Here is a 13,342-nt window from a genome sequence, read left to right as displayed (position 1 = left end):
CTGGGCAGGCTGCAGGGCTCCAGGGCCTCTTCCCAGTATCCAGTCTCCAGGGACTCCCCTCTTCCACCCCTGGCCTGCCCCTTCTTGCTTCATGGAATGGTGACATCTGGAGGAATTCCTCCTTGCCGCCCCTCGGAAGTGCATTCCGTTGTGGAAGCTCTCTGCAGGCGGAACGGCTCCATCCCCATGGGTTCACCTGCTGATGCTGAGTTCCTTCTGCCCTTCTGCATCTCATGTCCCCAGTGAATGGATCTGTGAGAAAAGCTGTCCTGATCTCTGCCACCCACCCCTCTTCTCACCTGTAAAACAGGACAACGACTTGGGGCTCCCCGGGGCGGGTCCCTGCTCCACTGACCCGCCCTCTCACCTTGCTTCCAGGGAGCCCGGCTGACAATGCCTCCCTCAAGTCAGGCGACCGGATCCTCTTCCTCAATGGACTGGACATGAGGTCAGAGTCAAACAGCCCCCAGGACTCCTGACTCTTGGGACATCCCGGCCCCGCGCCTCTGACCTGTTTGTCCCCTGTTTGTCCCCCCTCCTATGGGAAGTCTTGAATCTGCCCTCCCACCCTCTCCAGGATGTCAAATCATCCTTCCAGCCGGGAGACACCCAGGCTCCGTGCTTGGGGCAAATGGTTGACTGGATCATGCGTGTCGTTCCCTTGGGGGGGACCCTATAGGGAGGACGGGGGCATGACGCCTTCTGTACCCACAAGTGTCCAGCTGGCCCTGGGCCTGGAGCTTCTCCTGCAGAGAAGGTCAACGCACGGGCGAGGTAGGGCCCTGGCTTCGGGCCCGCCTGTGGCCTCGCCATGTGGCCTCCACCAGCAGGACAGGGGGGTCCGGGGGGTGGTGTGCGCTCGGGTCACGCTGGGCCGGCCCTCCGGGGCCCCCTCTGCTTGGCAGGAACTGCTCCCACGACAAGGTGGTGTCCATGCTCCAGGGCAGCGGCGCCATGCCCACGCTGGTGGTGGAGGAGGGGCTCGTCCCGTTTGCCAGCGGTGAGCCGCCCGCGGCCCTGGGCCGCCTTGGCCGCTGGAGCCCCTGCTTGGGTCACCAGGGGTGGGATTCCCGAGTCTACCGAGGCCTCTGCTCTCCCCGCAGACCTGCAGCTTCCCTCCCCAGGTTGGGCAGCCTCAGATCTCCCCCTCCCCCAGGTTGGGCAGCCTCAGGGCTCCCCCTCCAGCCCCGTCCTCATCTCTCACCCCAGCTCGGGAGGTCCCCTGGCCCTAGCCGCTGGGGAAACCTTGCCTAGCCTGGGGACGCCGGCTCACTCGTGTTTCTCCTTCCTGTGACCCCCCGCCCCCCCACCGAAGATTCCGACTCGATGGATTCCCCCAACCCGTCGTCGGCGCTCACCTCCCTGCAGTGGGTGGCAGAGATCCTCCCGTCCAGTATCCGAGTTCAGGGGAGGACCTTCAGCCAGCAGCTGGAGCACCTGCTCACGCCCCCCGAGCGCTACGGGGTCTGCCGGGCCCTTGAGAGCTTCTTCCAGCACAGGTGGTCACCCCAGGGTGGCAGGGGTCGGGGGGATCTGCCGTGGGTGGACTCCAAATCCTGCCCAGACTCACCACCACTCACCTGCCCGAGCTTCTCCTGAGAGCGTCTCAAAGGGGCCCCTGAATGTGGGGGCCGCTGGGCTGCCCTAAACAAACCCCCTCTCTGACACCTCCCAGCCACGTGACCTGGCCAGGTCCCAGCCCCGTCTGTAAATTGAAGCAGACAGTGAGCCCCTGCAGTGTGGTTGGCAGGACCCTCGAAACACCCACCCCTGGGCACTCACCACCAGCCCGACCCTGTTCGGGTTGGAGTAGCATCTTTCTTTTCCCACCTCAGCAGCAGCAGGAGCGTTTATCACACGCCTCCGCCCAGAAGGTCATTGTCTTGGTCCATGCAAAGCCAGTTACTTCTCCATCCTCTTTTTCGGTTTAAACAAAAATGTATGTGTTTGTTGAAATATAACTCACATACCATACAGTTCGTGCATTTGAGTGTACAACGCACTGGATCTTAGTATGTTCACAAACGTGTTGTAACCATCACCACACTCAGTTTTAGGACATTTTCATCACCTCAAAAGGAAGTCCCAACCGTTTCACAGTTGTTCCCACCCCCCCAACCTCCCCCACTCCCCCTTCACCTTAAACCACCAGTAATCCACTTTCCTTCTCTGTAGGTTTCCCTGTTCTGGAGACTTCAAATGCTGGAACCATACGATATGTGGACTTCTTTATAACTATTTTCCCACTTTTTAAATTTTTAATTAATTTATTTCTGGCCGTGCTGGGTCCTGGTTGCCGTGCACGGGCTTCCTCTAGTTGTGGAGAGCGGGGGCTACTGTAGCTGCAGCGTGTGGCCTTCTTGTTGCCACGGCTTCTCTTGTTGCAGAGCATGGACTCAGTCGTTGTGACTCGGGCTTAGTTGCTCCGAAGCATGTGGGATTCTTCCTGCACCAGGGATCGAATCCATGTCCCCTCCACTGGAAGGCAGATTCTTAACCACTGGACCACCATATTGGGACAATATGTGGACTTTTATGTCTGGCTTCTTTCATTTAGCATGTTTTCAACATTCACATGGGCTTTCCCGGTGGCTCAGTGGTAAAGAATCTGCCTACAATGCAGGAGACATAACAGATTTCTGATCCCTGGGTTGGGAAGATCCCCTGGAGAAGGAAATAGCCACCCACTTCAGTATTCTTGCCTGGGAAATCCCATGGACAGAGGAGCCTGGCTACGGTCCATGGGGTCGAGTCAGACATGACTTGGAGACTAAACAACAATAGCATTCATCCAAGTTATAACACCCTCAGTCAACCCTCCATATCTGTGGGTTCTGCATCTCCAGATTTCACCAAGCATGGAACAAATATATATGGTAAAAAAATTACAGGAAGTTCCAAAAAGCAAAACTTAAAATTGGCTAGAATTCCCTGTACGTTTCAGATACCGATTCCTTGTTGATTTTAGACATTGTAAGTATCTTCTCCTATTTGTTACTGTCTTATTACTTCTGTTCTATCTAGTGTTGTCAGCTCCAGGTTTTCTTGATTTTGTATCATCACATTCAATGCATATGGGGCCTTATGGCTTTGGATTTTGAATTTTTATTTAAGAAGTCCTTCCCTGCTCCTTGGTCAAAAGAAATCTCCTGCATTATCTTCTGTTAGTTCTGTAATCATACCTCGCACAGTTTGGTCTTTTATCCACCCGGGGTTCATCTTTATGTGTGATGTTACATGAGGATCAGTTTTATTTTTTTCCATACAATGCAGGGATCAGCAAACTTTCTGGAAAGAGTATTTACCCGATAGTAAATACTTTAGGGTTTGCAGGCCGTACAGCCTCCACTGAAAGCTGAAACCCTTCAGCTCTGCTGTTGTCACTTGAAAATGGTCAAAGACAATACACACCAGTCTGGGTGGCCATGTTCCCGTAAATCTTGCTTTACAAAAACAGGTGGAGGGCCAAATTTGGGGCCTTGGGCCATTATTTACCAGTCCCTTGAGTCAGTTTTCCAAATATGTTCTATACATTTTTTTAAATTTAAATTTTTGGCCCTGAAGCATGGGGGAGTTTAGTTCCCTGACCAGAGGAACCTGTGCCCCCTGCATTGGCAGTGTGGAGCCTTAACCACCAGACCGCCAGGGAAGTCCCCATTCTATCCATTTTAATCTTCACAACAGCTCTGTGCGGTAGATGCTTTCCCCTCACCACCCCCCATCCTCCCCGCCTCCCCTGCCACCCACCCCTCACCCCCCAGCCAAGCAACCCAGCTTACAGGATCTTCAGTTCAGTTCAGTTCAGTTCAGTTCAGTCACTCAGTCTGACCCTTTGCACCTCCATGAACCGCAGCACACCAGGCCTCCCTGTCTATCACCAACTCCCGGAGTCTACCCATACCCATGTCCATTGAGTTCGTGATGCCATCCAACCATCTCATCCTCTGTTGTCCCCCTCTCCTCCTGCTCTCAATCTTTCCCAGCATCAGGGTCTTTCCAAATGAGTCAGGATCTTAGTTCCCCGAGTAAGGATTGAACCTGGGCCACAACAGTGAAAGTCTAAAGTCCTAACCCCTGAGCCTCCAGCAAACTCTCGGTAGATATTATTTTTGTCTCCCATTTTACAGAGGAGGAAACTGAGACACAGAGAAATGAGTAATAGGAGAAGATCACTTGGCTGGCAGGTGGCAGAGCTGGGATTTGAATCCGGGCAGGCTGTCCGCAGAGCCTGCCTTCCCGCCCGCTTCTCTGTCTGGGGAAGGAGGGGAAGGGTGTGAGGACCGGAAGTGCCCCGTCCCCGACCCAGCCCGCTCTGGTGAACCCCAGAGTCACGAACTCCTCGATCTGCACCCCCCTCCCCCACCAGGAACATCGACACCCTCATCGTCGACGTCTACCCGGTGCTGGACACTCCGGCCAAGCAGGTCCTCTGGCAGTTCATCTACCAGCTGCTAACTTACGAGGAGCAGGAACTCTGCCAGGAGAAGATCGCCTGCTTCCTGGGCTACACGGCCATGACCGGTGAGCGGCCCCGCCCCCTGGCCCGCTGGCCCTGCGAAGAGCCAGACACCTGTTCTCACCTGGGAGGCTTTACAGCCGGCCTGGCCCCTCCCACTCGCAGAAGCACCCCTGTGCTGGTAGCTAGCATCTTCCCAGGTGGCCCAGTGGTGAAGAATCTACCTGCCAATTCGGGAAACACAAAGAGTCACAGGTTCGATCCCTGGGTGGGGAAGATGCCCTGGAGTAGGAAAACAGCAACCCACTCCAGTAGCCTGGAGAATACCATGGACAGAGGAGCCTGGTGGGCTACAGTCCTTGGGGTCGCAGAGAGTCTGACTTGACTGTAGATACACTCCCGGGCTGGTCCCTTGCTTGGCTCCACAGATGCACTTTCCCAGTTTGATCCTTAAAGCAGCATAACCTTAGACTCTTTTTTTTTTTTAATATTTATTTATTTGGCTGTGCTGGGTCTTCCCTGTGGCATGTGGGATCTTTGGTTGTGGCATGTGAACTCTGAGTTGCAGTATGTGGAATCTAGTTCCCTGACCAGGGATCGAACCCGGGGCCCCTGCTTTGAAGCAGAGTCTTAGCCCCTGGACCACCAGGGAGGTCCCACCTTAGACTTCAAACACCCCACCTAACGCCGGGGGTCTCGGGTTTCTCACCCACGTAGTGAGGGTGAGCACAGTGGCTGTGCTTTGCACCCCAGGGAGGGCGGCACAGATCAAGGGGTCCGTGTGGACGCTCTTTACAGACCTGGGTGGTGAGCACACGGCCAGCTCACCCTGCCTGATGGGCTCTGAAGCCCGCAGACTCACACAAGAGCCTGTGGGTCCCTGTGCAGCCTGACCGCCCGCCCCCCGCCATTCCACTGCTGTGTGTCCGCCTGCCCACACACACCTCAGCACGTGGGCTGCAGGCACCCAAAGGGGGCCAAACCTTGGGCACCTGCTCTGGACCGCCTGCACATCTCCTATGTGCTCCCCCGGATGCCCATTTACCCTCGTCCTGGGAACCCACAGGTGGGGGTTGGGGGGAGAGGGTTTGAACTCAGATGCAGACTGTGCAGCAGACGTCCCTCCCACACTTCCGCCCTGACCTGGAATCTTCCATCTCAACCCTGCGGGCAGCAGCATCAGGTGTGCGGACCTTGGACTCACGGGGTCCTTGGCTGTCGTCCTGAGAAAGGACCTGCTGGGTAGGGAGGCTGTGACCCCTCCGCGCGGCCTCCGTCTTCAGGCCGGCACCACCTGGGGCCCCTCCTGCGCCGGGCACCCCGCTTCCCATCCCAGGGCTCCCCCTGAAAGCAGGGCCAGGCTCGTGGGTGGTGCCCTCGCCCTCCCTGTGTTCGGAGGCTCCTTGTCCGGCTGAGAGGACAAGGAGCCCGTCTCCCCGTTGGTCCCACAGCCGAGCCCGAGCCCGAGCTGGAGCCAGAGCTGGAGCCCGAGCCGGCGCCCGAACCCCAGATGCGGAGCTCCCTGAGGGCCTCCTCCATGTGCCGCCGCAGCCTCCGCTCCCAGGGCCTGGAGGCCGGCCTTGGCTGTGGTGAGGCCCGGGACCAACAGGCCGCCAGTGGGGGGAGGGCGGGGCCAGGGCTCGGTTTTCCCACCTGTAAAATGGGCTTGGCGAGATGAGACATCCCCGAATGGGCTCAGCGGGTGCCTCCTCCCCCCGGGTCTGCAGGACTTGGTGCTTCTTTCTCCAGGGCCTGGGCTGGGGTCTAACCCTTAGAGCTCAGAGGAGGTCACTAGACCCCCCGCCCTCTGGTGGACTCTGCTCTCCTGATTCCCCCGGCAGGTCCTGGCGAATGTCCGGAGATGCCTCTTCCTCCCATCCCAGGCGAGCGGCAGGCGGGCGACGGCACATCCCTCCCCGAGACGCCCAACCCCAAGATGGTGAGACCTTCTCTCCGCCCTGCTCCTGGTGTCAGCGGGGAGCTGGGAATGGGTGGCCCATGGAGCTGGGGCAGACCCTGGCCTCCCAGACCACCCAGGCCTGCCTCTGAGGGCCAACCGGACTCACCCGCACCTCTTCCTCTCCCGGAAGATGTCAGCCGTCTATGCAGAGCTCGAGTCCCGCCTGAGCAGCAGCTTCAAAGGGAAGATGGGGACCAGCTCCCGAGCCCGTGCCTCCCCGCCGCTGCCCAGCGCGGCAGGCCCAGCAGGTAGGGGCTCTCTAGCCCCGGCTCCCACGGGCCACTCCTGCCTCCTGGCCAGCTGGCTGGGTGTTGCCCCCACCCCCAGGCATACCCCTTCGGACCCCCTTTTTCCTCCGTGGCCGTGGGACTGAATGCTGGGGAACCCGGGCAACCTCCATGGCTAGGGGCCATCAAGATCCGCCTTGTCTTGGCCGCTTTCCTGTGTCCCCTCTCTGATCCTCGCCCCCACTGTGGATCTGGAAAAGCGGAGGGCTGCTCCCAAGGTGTGGGGGTGATCCTCAGTGAACGTGTGGCTGTTGCATAAACTAGATAGCGTGCGTTACTCTGTGAATGGCTCAGCTGCGCAGATGGCTGCCCGCACAATGGTTTCTCTGCCGTTCTGAAGGCAGGACCCCTGGGTGATACTTCTGAGGGCCAAAGGCTTGCTGGGTACCGTGACTTTGGTCTGGAGACCCCCTCGCCCTTGCCTTGTGTTCAGTGGGTTCCGGGTGGGACCCTGGGATCCTCTCCAGGATGAGCAGGGGTCTGCCTGTCCTGGACCCAGCAGCATGCCCTCTGTCCACTCTGGCCTCCGATCATCCTCAGGGAAGACCTGGAGAGGCGGAGTTACCAGAGTCTTCCTGCGCCGTGTCCAGAGAGGGAAAGAGAGGTGCCCAGGGTCTCAGAGCCCACCTGCCCTGGCACCCTCCCCCCAGCCTGTGCTGGAACCCAGGCACTGACCAAGGAGTGGTCCTCACGGCCCGCCACCCCTCCGCAGGGCCCAGGACCCGGTCCAGCATCTCGTGGCCCAGCGAGCAGCTCCTGCCCTCCCCCAGCTACTACCCGCTGTGCTCAGAGGGCCTGGCCTCCCCCAGCAGCTCCGAGTCCCACCCCTACGCCAGCCTGGACAGCAGCCGGGCACCTTCCCCTCAGCCGGGCCCCGAGCCCGTCCGCGCCGAGAGCCCCCCCAGCCCGGACCCCAGCCGCCGCCCGTCCAGCCGCCGGAAGCTCTTCGCCTTCTCCCGCCCTGTGCGAAGCCGGGACACCGACCGCTTCCTGGATGCGCTGAGTGAGCAGCTGGGCCCCCGGGTCACCATCGTAGAGGATTTCCTGAGCCCCGAGAATGACTACGAGGAGGTGAGCACACAGGCATGTGTGTGGGGGGGAGGCGGGCAGGGCGCCTATAAGGCGACTGGGGTCCCGGGGCTCCTGCCAGAGGTCTGCTGCCCCGAGGGCTGTGCCCCAGGTTCCCCCTCCCTGTCTCCCAGCACACCCCGCTCCCCATCTGGAGCTGTCCCACCCTTGGCTCAAGCTTCAACACCCCCCTACCCAAGGCCACCCCATGTACCGGGTCTCAGGTTCCTTTGCCAGCTCAGGCTGACCCCATCCAGCCCCTGGGCCGTGCCTCTGCTGCCCCGGGCCTTCTGGTCCTCCGCACCTCAGCCCCTGCCCCTGTCTCCCCCGGGGCCCCACCTGGCCCTCCCCTCGCCTGGCTGTCTCCCCAGATGAGCTTCCACGACGACCAGGGCAGCTTCATCACCAACGAGAGGAGCAGTGCCAGTGAGTGCATCAGCAGCAGCGAGGAAGGCAGCTCCCTGACCTACTCCTCCCTCTCCGACCACATCCCCCCGCCTCCCCTCAGCCCTCCGCCCCCGCCGCCCCTGCCCTTCCATGACCCCAAGCCCAGCAGCTCCCGCACCCCTGACGGGCCCCGGGGCCCCGCCCCGGCACTGCCCAAGCCTCTCGCCCAGCTCGGCCACCCGGTCCCCCCCCCGCCCCCGCCGCCCCTGCCCCCGCCCGTCCCCTGCGCACCCCCCATGCTGCCCCGGGGCCTGGGCCACCGCCGCAGCGAGACCAGCCACATGAGCGTCAAGCGCCTGCGGTGGGAGCAGGTGGAGAACTCAGAAGGCACCATCTGGGGACAGGTAGGTGACACGGGGACCCGGAGCGCTCTGCACCAGGGGAGGCAGCTCGGGCGGCAGCAGTGAAGACAAGGTCCACCTCTGGGGCGCTTCCAACATCAGCTGACCACCCCCAGGCCCTCCCCATCCTCGGCAGATGATGAACGAGAGCTCAGTCCAGGGACACGCTCACCCTCAGTGGTCAACACAGGCGCCGGAGCCCAGTCAGTGTCCCTGAGCCGGTGACATGCTGAAGACACCCAGAAAAGGCACCGCTCTCCCCCTTGAAACCTGTCACTCGAGATGTGAATGGTCCCCTTAGGCTCTTGGAGCTGAGAGAAGGACAGCTGGTTAGAGAGTCACAGACGTTTGAGCTGTCTGACAGTCTGCCGTGCGGTGTGTTCACAGGAGCCGAGACCAGAGGATTCTGAAAAGGCCAGCTGGTCCAAACCCCCACGCAGCAGCCTCCCCCCTTTCACTTTTTGCAGTTTCTTTCTTTCTGGCTGTGCTGGGTCTTCATGGCTGCATGGGCTTTTCTCTAGTTGCAGAGAACAGGGGCTTCTCTCCAGTTGCGGTCCTCGGGCTTCTCATCTCAGTGGCTTCCCTTGGGGCAGAGCACAAGCTCTAAGGTGTCCTGGCTTTGGTCGTTGCAGCAGATGGGCTCAGCAGTTGCAGCTTCTGGGTTCCAGAGCACAGGCTCGGTAGTTGTGGTGAATGGGCTTAGTCGCTCTACAGCATGTGCGGTCTTTCCCAATCAGGGATCGAACCGTGTCTCCTGCATTGGCAGGTGGATTCTTTACCACTGAGCCACCCAGGAAACCCCCAGCCCTTCACCCTGATGCTCGAGTTTCCTCCCAAACAGCACTGCCAGTATTTACTTGGTCACCTTCACTGATGGGGAGCTCACTACCTGCCGAGACATCCCTTTCCTCCCTGAACAGTTTTCACCAGCCATCCTTGCCTTGCTCTGGAATTGCTGTCTCACCAGGATTCCCATGCCCTACTTTCTGTCCCGCCCCTTGAAATCAGGCAGAGCAGGTATATTTCCTTATCCACAGGCCAACCAGCCCATTGGATGAGCAAGGTTCACCCCATCCCTGTTCTTTGGGTCACTGCCCTAGAACATGGTTCCTAGCCTCACAGTCTGTCAAAGGGCAGGCCCCAAATGGAACTCCCAGAGGGGCTTCACCAGTTCAGAGGAGAAAACACGGCCCTCATCTCCTCTGACCTGGACATCACACTCCTCCTCATTTGGCCGAGGAACCCTCCGGTTTCTGGGGCTGCCCCATCTCAGCACTTGTTCCTGCCATCATCCTCCACCCTAGTCCTCTCCTCTTCCTGGGACGCCTAATAACGTGTCCTCACTGCAGCCACTCTCCATTGGAGCATGCTTGTCATTTTTTTTCCCATTGCCACCTCCTGGGTCCTGATTCCATCTCCTGCCTTCCCAGCCAAGTTGGTATCAGCCCACATCTCCAGGGAACCTTCTCATGTTGCTAATAAGGATGGTCAGCAGGACAGTCACAAACAGGGACCTCCTGGGTCCCCTGGAGACTCCTACCAGCCTCGGATGGGCCTTGCAGCCTTGCTCTGCAGAATGATCCTTCCCCTGATTTACTGAAGTGGACACAGGGACACGGGTCAGGCATCTGGCCAAGGCCTTGCAGCCATGGGCCTTCTAGAGTGTCACCTCTCATCCGGATCAGTCATCACAGCCGCCCAGCCGGTTCCTAGCCTCTGGCACTTCCCTGCTTCCATTTCCCCAGCTTCGGGGACCCAGGGCAGCTCTGGTGAACTCACTGCCAGCAAAGGACACCTCAGAGCAGACCCGGACCCCTTGGCCACCTTCTGAAGCCTCCTTGGGTGGCTCCAGCCCCTTTACAACCCTTGTACCCCCTGCTCCGTGCAACTTGCTGGCTTCTGCGTGGAGAGTGTTCCAGGTCTGAGTGTTGTTGACCACAAGAGGAGCCGGCTCATCGCCCGATGATAACTTGGATGATTTATCAATGGCTCCTCCTGCAGTCTCCTCCCGTCCCGTCCCCGGGTTCATGCCAGGGGCTTGGTGGAGGCTCTCCCTCCGGGAGCGCCCAGGGCCGCCCTCAGAGGGTGGGGGGCAGTGAGGGGCCGCAGTCCAGCTGCCAGTGCTGTTGCTCACTCTGAACCTCCCCTCCCTCGCAGCTCGGGGAGGACTCTGACTATGACAAGCTGAGCGACATGGTGAAATACCTCGACCTGGAGCTCCACTTTGGCACCCAGAAAGCTGCCAGTGAGTGGCCCCAGGGGCCGAGGGGAGCCCTGACGCCGGGTTCTGTGGCAGCCCACCCACTGCCTTCTGTGGGGGTCCCAGGGCTGAGAGTCCCCGAGGTCTGAACAAACTGCCCTTTACTTCCTGGGCCCCTGAATTAGTTAACGTCATAGAGCCTCAGTTTCCCCACTTCAATACTGGAGGTTGTCATAACTGGCACGTATCACATGCTTACCAAATGCCACACACCCTTGTTTCTACATTAATCCTGTGACAATCAGGTAAGGTGGGGGCTGCGGTCACCCCAGCTTCCTGATGAGGCAGCACGTAGAGGCCAGGTAATTTGTTCAAAGTCAGAATCAGGTAGACAGATAGCCCATCCAGTCTCTCTCTCTCCCCTAGCCCCCGTCTGCGTGTCTCTCTGCCGTTGGGATACTGTGTGTGTGTGGAGAGTGGTCCTAGGGTGGAAGAGAGAGACTGTTGTCCTTCCAGGCAGCATCTACAGTCACTAGGTGGCCGGTTCTCCTTATGGGGCCGGCTCAGGGCCAAGGGCCAGGGGAGAGAGGACAGGGGAGGTACATACACACATCACACACACTAGGTGTGCAAGGCTGGACTCCAGAGGCCATGAGTGAGGAGAGTGGACACCTGGAGCTGATTCAGTCAAGTCCATGGTCAGGGACCTCGGGACTGTGGGTGTGGCCACACCCCTCCTGGGCCCTCCCCCAGCAGCCTCAACCTAGCCTCCTGTCCTTAAACCATCAGTTTCCTTTCCAGAGCCGGTGCCGGGGCCTGAGCCCTTCAGAAAGAAGGAGGTGGTGGAGATCCTGTCCCACAAGAAGGCCTACAACACCTGTGAGGGGCTGCGGAGACCCAGGGGTTGGGGGTGGGGGGTGGGCTGGACACGACCCCCTCGGGGCCGCAGAGCCTCGGATCCACCCCAGTCGATAATAGAGATCGGGCCGTGTGGGCCCCCAGCGCCTGCCGCCGGGCCCTGCCTCCAGCCGCATCCTCTGCTCGCCCCTTTAAGACCCTCGCTAGTTCCCTGGCCCCAGCTCCACAGTTCAGTTCAGTTCAGTCGCTCAGTCGTGTCTGACTCTTCGCGACCCCACGGACTGCAGCACACCAGGCCTCCCTGTCCATCACCAACTCCCGGAGCTTGCTCAAACTCATGTCCATAGAGTCGGTGATGCCATCCAACCATCTCATCCTCTGTCGTCCCCTTCTCCTCCTACATGCAATCTTGCCCAGCATCAGGGTCTTTTCCAGTGAGTCAGTTTTTCGCATCAGGTGGGCAAAGTATTGGAGTTTCAGCTTCAGCATCAGTCCTTCCAATGAATATTTAGGATTGATTTCCTTTAGGATGGGCTGATTGGATCTCCTTGCAGCTCCACAGGCCCTACTCAATCTAGGTCTGTCCCCTGGAGAACCCTTCCCTTGAAGGGTCGCAGGACGGATCCTCTCGTCCTCTGGACCGGCTCCTGCCCCGCCCCCGCCCCGCTCACCCCCGAGGCCCCGCCCTGGCCCCGCCCAGCAGCTCCGGCCCCGCCCCGCTCACCCGCGGCCCCGCCCACAGCCATCCTGCTGGCGCACCTGAAGCTGAGTCCGGCCGAGCTGCGGCAGGTGCTCATGAGCATGGAGCCCCGGCGCCTGGAGCCCGCGCACCTCGCGCAGCTGCTGCTCTTCGCGCCCGACGCCGACGAGGAGCAGCGCTACCAGGCCTACCGCGAGGCGCCCGGCCGCCTCAGCGAGCCCGACCAGTTCGTCCTGCAGGTGCTGCGGCCGGGCCCGTCCCCTCCCGGGGCCAAGGGCGGCCGCCCTGTGGGCCTCGACCTCCTCTATCGCGGTTCTCTCTCTTTCTGTGCGTGCGTCCCGCTCCCCTGCCGGCCCCGCGCTCACACCTCTGAGTCTCACACCTTGAACGGCCAGGTCTCACTCGGGGTCCAGGGGAGATGGGATGAAGGTGCGCCCTAGAGGTCGTGCTTATTTTCCTAAGGGGATGCCGGCCGCGCGCTGAGCCCACGCCAGGCTGCCCTGGGGCAGGGTCTCCCGGCGGCATGGATGAATGCCGGCCGTGCCTTTCTGGTAGATGCTGTCGGTTCCCGAATACAAGACCCGTCTGCGCAGCCTCCACTTCCAGGCCACCCTCCAGGAGAAGACGGAGGAGATCCGGGGCAGCCTGGAGTGTTTGCGCCAGGCCTCCCTAGAGCTCAAGAACAGCCGGAAGCTTGCCAAGATCCTGGAGGTCAGGGCCACCCCCTCTCAGATCAGTCTGCCTGCCCCTCTGCCCCCTGGGGCTTCCAGCCTGGAGGCCCATCCCCGGAGGGGCCAGGCAGTGAGGAAGGACCTGCCCTCTGGTTCTCTCCCCAGTTTGTGTTGGCCATGGGCAACTATCTCAACGATGGACAGCCTCAAACCAACAAGACCACGGGCTTCAAGATCAACTTCCTGACGGAGGTGAGGGGGCCGGTCAGGCAGTCATCCATCTGTTTGCTCTGCCACCGAGGCTCCCCAGCAGGAAGAGCTGGCTACCTGAAGCCAGCATGGAACAGAAGCAAA

The 13,342-nt window shown here is 60.1% G+C and overlaps 1 protein-coding gene across 3 annotated transcripts in view; it reads left to right on the top strand.

Annotated features, from left to right (window-relative positions):
- The window catches only part of GRID2IP (Grid2 interacting protein), a 32,334-nt gene that overhangs the window by 16,780 nt on the left and 2,212 nt on the right, over positions 1-13,342 (top strand). For all 3 annotated transcript variants that reach the window (XM_061153703.1, XM_061153702.1, XM_061153701.1), the window contains 14 exons: positions 379-448; positions 906-1,000; positions 1,316-1,499; positions 4,367-4,521; positions 5,908-6,045; positions 6,298-6,395; positions 6,547-6,664; positions 7,416-7,774; positions 8,143-8,562; positions 10,717-10,804; positions 11,561-11,638; positions 12,360-12,556; positions 12,873-13,028; positions 13,154-13,240. In XM_061153703.1, the coding sequence (XP_061009686.1) occupies positions 379-448; positions 906-1,000; positions 1,316-1,499; positions 4,367-4,521; positions 5,908-6,045; positions 6,298-6,395; positions 6,547-6,664; positions 7,416-7,774; positions 8,143-8,562; positions 10,717-10,804; positions 11,561-11,638; positions 12,360-12,556; positions 12,873-13,028; positions 13,154-13,240 (2,243 nt within the window). The remainder of the gene's footprint in view (positions 1-378; positions 449-905; positions 1,001-1,315; positions 1,500-4,366; positions 4,522-5,907; positions 6,046-6,297; positions 6,396-6,546; positions 6,665-7,415; positions 7,775-8,142; positions 8,563-10,716; positions 10,805-11,560; positions 11,639-12,359; positions 12,557-12,872; positions 13,029-13,153; positions 13,241-13,342) is intronic.

The sequence above is a fragment of the Dama dama genome, chromosome 10 (assembly GCF_033118175.1).
Source record: "Dama dama isolate Ldn47 chromosome 10, ASM3311817v1, whole genome shotgun sequence".
Classification (NCBI taxonomy): Eukaryota; Metazoa; Chordata; class Mammalia; order Artiodactyla; family Cervidae; genus Dama; species Dama dama.
This window is presented reverse-complemented; position numbering and strand designations above follow the sequence as displayed.